This window comes from Stegastes partitus, unplaced genomic scaffold (assembly GCF_000690725.1).
Source record: "Stegastes partitus isolate 25-593 unplaced genomic scaffold, Stegastes_partitus-1.0.2 Scaffold2521, whole genome shotgun sequence".
NCBI classification, from domain to species: Eukaryota; Metazoa; Chordata; class Actinopteri; family Pomacentridae; genus Stegastes; species Stegastes partitus.
In genome coordinates, this window is record NW_007580252.1 from 1 (window position 1) to 10,778 (window position 10,778).

At 40.0% G+C, this 10,778-nt stretch overlaps 2 protein-coding genes across 2 annotated transcripts in view; one reads left to right on the plus strand and one right to left on the minus strand.

Moving 5' to 3' along the window:
• Positions 1-5: 5 nt before the first annotated feature.
• LOC103375262 (uncharacterized) lies at positions 6-1,048 on the minus strand (the record flags this gene model as incomplete). Its single annotated transcript, XM_008305486.1, has 2 exons — positions 959-1,048; positions 6-831 (listed from the first exon to the last, which is right to left on the minus strand). Coding segments are annotated over exons 1-2 (876 nt in total), but the record flags the coding sequence as incomplete, so codon positions are not given.
• Positions 1,049-3,287: 2,239 nt separating this feature from the next.
• The window catches only part of LOC103375259 (protein OSCP1-like), an 8,659-nt gene continuing 1,168 nt past the window's right edge, over positions 3,288-10,778 (plus strand). The window contains exons 1-10 of the mRNA XM_008305481.1: positions 3,288-3,399; positions 3,568-3,597; positions 5,142-5,296; positions 6,122-6,289; positions 6,467-6,547; positions 6,640-6,743; positions 8,665-8,793; positions 9,841-9,895; positions 10,483-10,622; positions 10,703-10,763. Coding sequence (XP_008303703.1) covers positions 3,288-3,399; positions 3,568-3,597; positions 5,142-5,296; positions 6,122-6,289; positions 6,467-6,547; positions 6,640-6,743; positions 8,665-8,793; positions 9,841-9,895; positions 10,483-10,622; positions 10,703-10,763 — 1,035 coding nt within the window. The remainder of the gene's footprint in view (positions 3,400-3,567; positions 3,598-5,141; positions 5,297-6,121; positions 6,290-6,466; positions 6,548-6,639; positions 6,744-8,664; positions 8,794-9,840; positions 9,896-10,482; positions 10,623-10,702; positions 10,764-10,778) is intronic.

Genomic DNA, 10,778 nt, shown 5'->3' on the forward strand with positions numbered 1-10,778 from the left:
CCACAGTCACACTGTGGGAGCTGAATGATGTCTTTGATCAGATCAGCACTGGGGAAGCTCAGACTGAAAACACCCAGACAGCCTCGGTTTAAGGAGCTTTTCTTATGTTGCACCACTAAGCTATGAAGCTCCTTGTTGACAGTTCGAGCCAACGTTTTCGGGCTTTTGAGAACTGATGCTTTGGTCTCAGTCAGCACAACGTGATGATCACAGAGGTGAGGCTTGATGTGCTTTATTTTTTCTTCAACATTTTGCAGTCTGTTATATTGAAAGAAAAAGGATTTATGGTTTTCTGTTCCGGTGTGGAAGGATTCACTCTGGAGGAACACGATCTTGCCTCTTGCCTGCTGCATGTTTGGCACCGACAACTTGGTCCATATTCTAGTTTGAAACTTTTTAGTTAACTTCTTCATCAACAGCACAACTTTCTCCCTGTACAACCCATGAAACGTCACTTTTAAAAGCACAGTCTCTCTGTTGTGGCGATTTAAGAAGTTAAAAATGTCTCTGAGGACTCCATCAAATTCAACATGTTGATAAAACATCCAGTGACTGTCCCGAATGTTAATGCTTTTTTGGTTAGGCAGCCAAATCCCAGCGTGCACGTCAAAATACCGGATTCCCACTTTCAGCTGCTTGTCCAAAGTCCACACCTGACACACAGCGAGAGGTCCGCCGTACAACGACAAGCTTTCATGTGATCCAGGAATGGAGATAGCAGACACCGGAGTGTCATCAGGTATCGACTTCATCCAGTCGGTGTTGTAGAACCTGGGATCAAGAGCTGGATTATCATTGAAACCTGAACCTGAACCTGCACAGGAGGTGATTCTGCAAAGACATTGTAGTTGTCAAATTAAAAATCTCATTTAATAAAGTTAGGAACAAGACAGTTCAGCAGAAACCATACGAACTCATCGTTGTACACAAAACAGTCTTAATGTTTGGTGAAACTTACATGGAGAAAAGCCAGAGGTAACGATGGATGTCCATCATCGGTTTGGTCATTTAAAGTCCAGTCTTTCTGAGATTGGTTTGCATTTTCGTGTCAGCAGTCGGTTTGTAGAATGCGTCTCTCACCTCGAAAAACTTTGAACTGCAGTTGTGTCGTGTGCAGGGAAGCTGCTGTAGCAGTGAGCCTGAAGATAAGCTCTGGTTTGCATGTTTCTACTCTAATCGTTTTATTTGGAATGAGCACGAGAGCGAGAAGGAGAAAGAAAGAGATCATAAACCGGATCGTATCGTAACACTTTAGTTAGTAAAATGAGGCTTCAAGGACACTGGTGGAGATACATGCATCTCTTCAGCTTACTGCCCTTTACTTGCACTGCATGTGGGTTCATTTAATTTAGTTTATTTAATTATGCATTTATTTAAGTCACAGTTTTTTTAAAACTACAGCTGCACCAACACATTTAAATCCTGTGGTTAAGACCCTACATTGTTATTGACGGTGGGAGTTTACCTCAGTCGTTTACATATGAGGGAATAAAACTCTACAAGCACTATATAAATACTACTTTACATTTGAGGTCCTACACTGCTATTAATTACCTAATAAAGTTAAATATTAAGGAGAAGACTCAATAGCATTGTTAGTTATGGGAATAACTTGAATAACTCATTCAGAACTAAAATCGTGACCCTACAAAAATAGACATGAAAACCCAATAAACTAGAGAACTGCATCTACTCTGACTTTTCTATTTTGTTTTTATGGTAAATCAGGGATGTCTAGATGACATCACAATAATGGAGGTAGATCAAGGAATTTTAAGTTTGTTTGTTTTGGGTTTTTTGGTGTCAGCTTTAACCTAATTAACTCCTGTTGCCTTTTGTATGTATTATGAGCCAAAAGTGGATTAATCTAGACCACCAGTTGAGCACAGTGGACATTTGTTCTGTGCTGATGTTGCTGTTTTAGTCAACAAACATGATTTGCTCTGTTACACACATCAATCGGTATAATAACTGATTCTCCAGCTGATCCTAGTTTGTCAAAAACACCTGAGTTGTATTCAGAGGTCATGAACCTCCTCAGACTTCTTCATCATGGTCCCGGTGCTGCTAAACTCCCACAATGCTCTCTGCTTGCCAACATGAACTGCCTGTAGTCTGAGTGACGCCTCCTCTGGTCTCTACAGGATTAAACAGGAAGAGGCTCCACCTGCTGGAACAACCAGGTACTGCAGCTGGTCTACGGTACATTTTTTTTAGCTTTTCAACAGGGTTCACGTTCCCTGCAGAATATTAGGGATCAGCTTGGATGCAACATTGCATTTTTTTCCCCTAATGCATTGCAGAGCTATTCAACTATTCAAGCATATAAACTGAATTGATTTTAACAACTTTAATGTACTTTGAGGGTCTATTTAAAGAAAATGGTATCAGACTGGGACTCAGGTTTGTAAGACACAGATTGAATCGTGGCAAAAACCTCGATCAGGACGTCTTTAATCTTCTCATCTAACTCTCTGCAAGACAGCTGACAAAACATCATAATATATTGATTTTATTCTCAGTTAAGATGATAGTTTAGAAGATAGCACTCCTTTAACTTTGCGGCAACAGTTCCGTGTTGTAAAGACCTGATCCCTGACCTGAACACCTTTGGAAGAAGAGAGATATTGCTTATCTCTCAGCATCAGCAGCCAACCTCACTAATGCTCTTGGGCCAAGAGGGAACAAATCCCTGCAGCCAGGTTAAAAAGTCTGGTGAAAATTCTTCAGAGAGGACATTGCAGCAGCACGAAAACGCAAATAGTTTTTGAATTACATTTTTAATAATGTCAAATGTGTATTTTCTCTGTGTGTCCATGTGTTTTTGGACTTCTGGGCAAACTTCTGTGGACAGGCCTTCTACGTGCCGACACTGTTTGACAGGGTTACTTTGATTTTCTTTAACCCCAGCAAGAAACCTTCAGGGAACGTTCCCTGAAGCTACAGTTTGCTGAAACCCTGTTTGCTGAGGAACATACCGTCACAGTTTACTGTCTGTGGTTGGCTGCACTGTGCTGTCACATCATCCTTATCCCGGCCAATAAGCCTGTGTCCGTCCACTGCTGATCCTCTTCCTGGCCACCTGTTGCATCTTACCGAGGAACTCTATCTGCAGAAACACCATCAGATAAGACATGGAGCATTCAGCCAATTCACAACAGGAACAGTCAGATAATGCCCTCGAAATGACAAGAGTGCTTTTGATCTGCACGGCGCTCAACTGCTCCTAACGCCCGTTTCTGCACCAGCTTTTGCCTCGCAGCTAATCCCGTCTTTGTCTTTGCAAGATGTCTGTGAGAACCCTGCCCCTGGTTTTCATTAATCTGGGTGCAGAGATGCTTTACATACTGGACCAGCGACTGCGAGCTCACAACACGTCCGAGGACAATTCAGAGAAAGGTAGAGGTGGCTGACGGCTTCGTAGGTGTGTTTGGCTCCCAGTCTTCCCTCCCTGTGCTGAGCTGTAGCTGTCAGACGTCAGCTTAAGGAAGAAGAAATGTACCGCTCATATTTCCCCTGAAATGACAAGTCTGTTTTTCTTTCTCTTCTTTCCCAACTTGGCTGCAGGCGTGTGGTCAGAAAATGACAGAAAACGAGGTATCTGTGCTGTACTTTAGCTCCCCAGGCCCCTGTAGTGCCTGTCAGCTGTAATTACTGTAAACTAATTGTGAAATGAAGAAGAAATTGCTAGAATTTCACTACATACGTGGTCAAAATTTGGTTAAGACAAAATCAAACCTAAATATGATGCCAAAAATGCAGAATTTTCATTAAAAGAGTTACCACATAGGGCTGCAGGGTGGTGCAGTGGTTAGCACTGTTGCCTCACAGCTAGAAGGTCACCGGTTCACATCCCGGTGAGGACACCCGGGATCTCCATGTTCTCCCCGTGCAGCGTGGGTTCTCTCCGGGTTCTCCGGCTTCCTCCCACAGTCCAGAAACATGTTGAGGTTAATTGGTGATTGTAAATTGTCCGTAGGTGTGAATGTGAGTGTGCTTGGTTGTCTGTCTCTAAGTGTAGCCCTGTGATAGACTGGTTACCTGTCCAGGTGAACCTGCCTGAGTCAGCTGGGATAGACTCCAGCCCCCACCACCCTGGTGAGGATTTAGCGGTGTATAGATAATGGAGTTACCTCATAGAGGCCGACAGCTCGCTTGTCATCTAATTAGAGCTAATATTTGCTTAGAAGTTATGTGGTTGCAAGACTGAACCATAAAACCTTTAATTACACATAAATAATCAATCAGCCTGTAATTTTACCCAGTTATTCTTCATAAAGCAGTTCAAACTGTCAGGTTACACAGAGATCCAGAATAAACAGCTGTTTTCAAGTCCAGCCACAAATTCTCAGTTGGATCGAGGTCTCGGCTCTGAACATAAACCTTATTGTCTTTAAACTGTTTCTTTGAAACTTTGGGTGTTTGCTTTGCCTCATTTTCTGGCTGGAAAACAAATCTTCTTCCAAGTTGCAGTTCTCCTGCAGACTGCATCAGGTTGTCCTCCAGGATTTCTCTACTCTTTTCTGTGTTTAGTTTACCCTCTAGCTTGACAAGCCTTTCACATCCTGCTGCCTAAATCACGTCATGATGCTGCCACCATGTTTTATTGTGGGGAAGGTGTTTGTGATGATGTGCAGTGCTTGGTGTCAAACACAGCGTCTAGTCTGATGGACAAAAAGCCACATTTTGGTCCCATCAGACCAAAGAACCTTCTTCCAGTTGACTTCAGAGTCTCCCACACGCCTCATGCTTCGTATGAATCTGGTTTCACTTTGACATGAAGGAGGAAATTCTTTTTGAAAATTCTTGTCAAAAGAGCCAAAATATATATTGACTATGATTTAATGTTAGAAAGCAATAAAAAAGGAAACTTCCAAGCGAGGTTCATTCCTTTGATTGGTTTGTTCTTTACTTGAGGACATGTTACTTTCCACCACTTTTAGTTTAATTGTGGTTTCCTCTGGTGTCTGTTGAGAACGTCAACATTTTTGGAGTCTTGTGGTTCCTAAACAACCAATAAAGACTAACTTAGGGTTTCTTTCGTTTCCTCTGCATTACCCCAATGAGATACAAGCTTCTATAGAAACAAGCCATGGACAGATTTAACCACCTTTCTGTTTTGGTCCCTTCCTGATTCCCAGTTATGAATGACATCGTTGGGACCATGTTTGGTAAAGCCTTCATGGATGAGCTTCTCAAACCTCAGCAGCTGTATTCTCACAGGACAATGAAAACGGTGCTAACTCGGTTAGCGCACACCTCCATCATGAGGCTGAACCCGGCCAGCATGGACAGGGTACGTGCTACGAGCTACATGCTACATGCTACAGACAGGAACAGACTGGTGAAGACTTGGAAGAAACTACACAATGAAGTAGACAAGACATCAGTGGCAGGAAGTCTATGTCTCATTTTGGCCTACATATTATACCAGGATCATCTTCTAGATGTGAATCTTTCTGTGACCAAACGTTTTTCTAATATAGTCGTATTTTAACATCTGCAAATTTAGTTTGTGGCTAAAAAATTCTGTGCAATTCTGGTATCAGATGCTTGAATTTCACGGGGCCAGAAAAATGATCACGCAGAAGAAAACGTAAAAATTTGCCTGCCTTTATTAATTATACTAAAGTTATTGTTTAAAAATAAATAAATAAAAAATCACTCAAAAATTATAGATTCTAAAGAGGCCAGGGGGAGATTTTTTTTTTTCTTTTTTTCCAGATTTGTAGGAAATGATTTTGGATCAATGGGATGCAAATCTGAGCAAAGTCATCGTGAGCAAATTGTAATTAACTGACACATTATTCAGGCTTCTTAACGCTGCATGACACTGCATTATATTTAAACAGTTTGCTGCTGTGTTCATAGAGTTTTTACATAAATGCAACCAGGTTCTTTCAATCTGCAGCACTGATAGTTAAATATTTCAAGTGTGGGTCCTTTGTTTAGCAAAAAACCTCCATTTTATAGATTTAAATTTAACTTTTCTCACATTTGAAGTCCAAAAAAAAATCTCAAGTGCTGAATTTTTGTGCCTTAAGTCTGCAACTTTTACACTGGTTACAAGTTATTATGGAATAAACATCATCATGTGTTTTTTCTTTTTTCTCTCCATTAGCTTTATGAACTGATGGTCATGGCTTTTAAATATCAAGTCTTCCTTTGCCCTCGACCTAAAGACTTGCTGCTCATCTCGTACAATCACATAGACACCATCAGGGAATTCGTCAGAGACACTCCAGTGGTCCTGAACCAAGTGGACGAGACGCACCGGAAAATCATTGAGGTATCCCCAGATAACTTTAATATATAATACACCTTATGGTACTACTTCACCAGATAGCACTGAGCTGAGCTGCTGAGCTGTGATCTGTACAGTCTGTACGATCCGTTAGTTCGTACTGTATGTTCCAGCTGTCAGTTTTTATCACCAGCGTAACCAGTTCTCATGGTTTTGACGCAGGTTTACTCGTCACTATCAGCCGGGGAATTCCAGCTTCTCAGACAAACGCTGCTCATATTTTTCCAAGACATGCACATTCGGGTGAGTCTTTTAAACGTATCCCTCGAAACAAGTCGCAAGAAAACATAGCACTTCTTCTTTTAATCAGTGAGGATTTTTCTCTTTGGTCTTAGGTGTCACTTTTCCTAAAAAATCAAATCCAGAACCCCAATGGACGCTTTGCAATGGCGACCTCAGGCCCAGTGCCTCATGGGACGGATGTTCCCGGACTTATTAGGTAACAAGCAACAACGTGGAACCGAATTAATGGTTAAACTGCTCAGGGTTTCTTTAACTCGCTAAAATCCAAGCAATTTCTGTGCATTCCTTCACTCCTGTCACAGTTTTTCTTACTCATTTTTTACTGCAACATAAAGTCCTGCAGCTCTTTGGAAACAACCACAACCAGAAGGTAGTTAATCATTCATTTAAAAAAAAAAAACTGGAAAAGCCTGGAATCCGCATGTGCTGCCAATACTGGAAAATAAATGCTGATTGTATAAACTACCGACATTTTTGCAAATGAGGTATTCAGCTGTAGAAAGATGTTTCACCAAGCTGAATGTATCCTCCAACAACTTGCTCCTCTGTTCACCGTTTTTGAGGTACAGTTGAAGAGATTTGGGTGAAATAACAAAAATTTCAAGCTTACATGTGGTTGTTTCTTCCTGATGCGACTGCCCAATAAACATTAAACATTTAAGGATTGTCAGAAAACTGGAAATCCTACAATTCTTACAGCTTCTGGCTGATAAATGGTGCTGTTTTGGTGATTTTCTAAATGATGATATAGTGGGTCTAAGTGTCCGAAGGAAAACAAATAAATAGTGGCATTCACAGTGTTTTCAGACATTAAAGTTCTGCCTCCCTTTTCTAGCATCTAAGTGTGAGGGTTTTTTTTTTTTTTAGCCATTTAGCTCAATAAAAATGTAAATTTTAGTTTTTCCTTTACATGAAAATAGTCGCTGTGTATTTAGCTAAGTGGAGAAAGTTTCAGAAAGTATCAGAAAAAATGAATAAAATCATTTGTAATTGAGAGTCCCTGCAGAAGCTAGCAAACAAGTGGAGCTAACTGTGGCTAGCTGCTAGCATGGCTGTGAATTCTTGTCACTATACATTAAAATAATAGATCTACCTTTATGTTAGGAAGTGAAAAATGTTCTGCCTCTCAGATAAAGTGATTAAAAAGAATTTGTATTGAGAGTTCCTGTACATTAGCTACCACAAGCTAACAAGCAAGTAAAGCTAACTGTGGCTAGCTGCTAGCATGGCCATGAATTCTTGTCACTATACATTAAAACAGTAAGTCTACCGTACGTTAGCGTGACAAAAGATGAGCAATTTTCTGCCTCTCAGATAAAGTGATAAAAAAGAATTTGTATTGAGAGTTCCTGCACACTAATTAATGGAAGCTAACAAGCAAGTAAAGCTAACTGTGGCTAACTGCTAGTATGATTGAAATCTTGTTACAGATTTTTCCTGTTTTGTTAATTTACAGTTAATACCTTTCTTAAAAACGAGCACCTAAACTATACTTAATGTCATGTTGTTCTTTAACAGTGTTTGACAAAAAATTCTGGTTTTCACTGTTTTTACATATGTAAATTTTAAAAAATGTTTCTGTTATTTGGAAGTCAAATTATGTATATTAAGAAATGAAAAATGGAAAATCTTTTTTTTAATGGTTATTTGACAGATTTTCCCTGTTATGAAAAAACTATATAAAGTTAAAAAAAAAACAAAAAAACAAACAAAAACAAAGCAAAACAGAAAACAAGCATCAATTTACATGTTGACTATATAAAAAAGTCCAGAACTGATATGTTCACATCATAAATCAACCGTTTTAGTAATTAGTTGTTTGCAATGTGTGACAGTAAAATTACAACTTTGCTGTGTTTTAATTGTCTAAAGATGTAATTATTTTACAAACATCTCTTATTATTTTGATTGTTTTCACAGTTTTTGATCACAGTATTCTCCTCTACATGTTTTTAATATATATATATATTTTACAGTGTAGGGTCGCCTGGAAACGCCTGATGCAAATGTTCCACGAGAAGCTGAAATGTTCTTATATTTAGTCGTGTGTCTCCTCTGACTGTGTATAAGAAACGTCTCAGTGTTCTAGACTGTGATCAGCTGCTTTCTGTCTGCAGGGCGCTGGACTGTAAAGGCAGAGAGCTGAGACGGACTGAGTTTCCTACCGGAGGAAGTTACAGCAGCGCCATCAGGGAGGGATCCTTTGAGCTGCACGGAAACCGAGTCATCAGGCTGGGCATGAACATGTACGTACGTATGTACTGTGGTATGGGATGGTAGGTAACGGGGGAGTCCGTATCAGTTCAGACACAAATCAGGGAACATGTTGCTGCATCGTCTTTATGAACATGTTCACTGGGGCCAAAACCTAAGTTCTATTAAAAAAGAATAGCAAAAAAACCAAATGTGTTTCAATAAAAAATTAGATTTATTGTGATGTGTATTCAATTATCATCAGTTTCTCTGTCCAGCGTTCATTCCCAGGATCTGTTTGGGAAAGTAAATTAAAGTAAATTAGGCCTCATATGTTGTTAAATCTCAACATGAAGAAAACGTGGAAGCAGCTCGTAACTTTGCTGCTCGTGTAACGACATCTAGAACTCATGAACTCCTGTCAGTAAATCCACATCAACATTCAGTCAAAACAGCAAAAAACAGTGACCTTTCTTTTGTCATCTTCACCACATCAGGTTCTACTGATGTTTGAGCCTCAACAGGTGGTGAGATGTGACCAGAGACTGGGTTCTAGTAGAACCATGGATCCATCTATAGATAGACTCTTACAGAAAGTTTCTGGGGATCAGCACCAGCCTGGTTGGAAAATGTTGAACTTTACTTCATTGTAAGGGACCGATTAGTGTGTCTTATTGACATTTTGGACAATATTCAGTAATTTTAGACACATTTTGAGTCATTTTGGACAAAAGTTTGATTATTTTGGGAAGATTTTTTTATGGATCCATCCATAGACAGACCGTGACAAGAACTTTGTGGAGCCACAACACCAGCCTTGATTGAACATTATCCACTGTTTCACATTTTTAAGTGCTAATAATTAAAAATGTCGTCCTCTGCTGGAGTCGTTTGATCATTTACATTTACTGGAAACTCTTCTGAACCCTGACACCATCTGAAATTGTCAAAAATCAGCCAAAACACGTCAGATTTTGGTCCCAAACCGTGGCCAACATCTCCGTCGGTGAGGCGACATAACTCTCTGAAACAACGTGGACTGACTGATACTATTCTGATGAACCTCTGGGTGATGCTGTTGTGTGTTTTGTTAATCAAAGGTACACTGTGGACCATCCAGAGGAGACACACACATCCAAAGCTGCCTCTGTGAAGGTAATGATCAGATTGTTTACATCTCAACAACCATCACGAGATACGCTGGTAGCTTCCATAAGACAACATAAGGTTGTTTCTGGTTGTGTTGGTCACCTTTACGGCTACATTAGACCACATATAATTAACAGATTTCCAATTCTTTAATCTGAAAATGTTTTATGTCTCTATGATTTACTGGACATTAATCAAGATTTTACCTCAGCATTGATAAAGTTCTAGTTTAGTTGTTTATTTTGTGCAAAATGAATGTAATTGCATCAAAGTTAGCTTGCAGCTAATTAGCATCTGGACAGGTGCAGGAAAAAAAAAACAACCACATAAATATGTCAAACCAAACGAAAACATTATAATAAAGTTCTATTTTATATTTATATGATGTAATATATTTGTGATAAATCAAGATTTTCAGTATGAATACAAATTAATTTATATTTTGTTGTTTCAGATAAAGCTGGTTTAAAAAGAAGTGATGATGTGAATGATGTTTGAATTTAATTTGTGCTCACTTGAGCTTCACATAAACTGCACTGAGGCCTCCAGTCCTCCTTCCTGTGTGACCTCCTGCCTCCTCCGTCCCACTGCAGCCAGACAGCTCTCCAAACCTTCTGGCCAAGGAGGAGCTGAACCTGCTGGCTCGTCTGATGGGCAGCATGAAGGCCGAGAACGCCACCGAAGCTGAAACCGGGTTCAGGATCAACCTGTTCAACACTGACCAGGAGGAGGCGTGAGTCATCGTCTCTAATCGTTCTCTACGGTTTCAGTAGCTGTTATTCCTACACACTGGACTTCTGTCTTTTTCAACAGAGGAGCTGCAGGAGGCGCTGAGGAGTCTCTGTTTGGGGTCATAAACATTCAAGCAATGCAGGTAGAGTCACTCTGA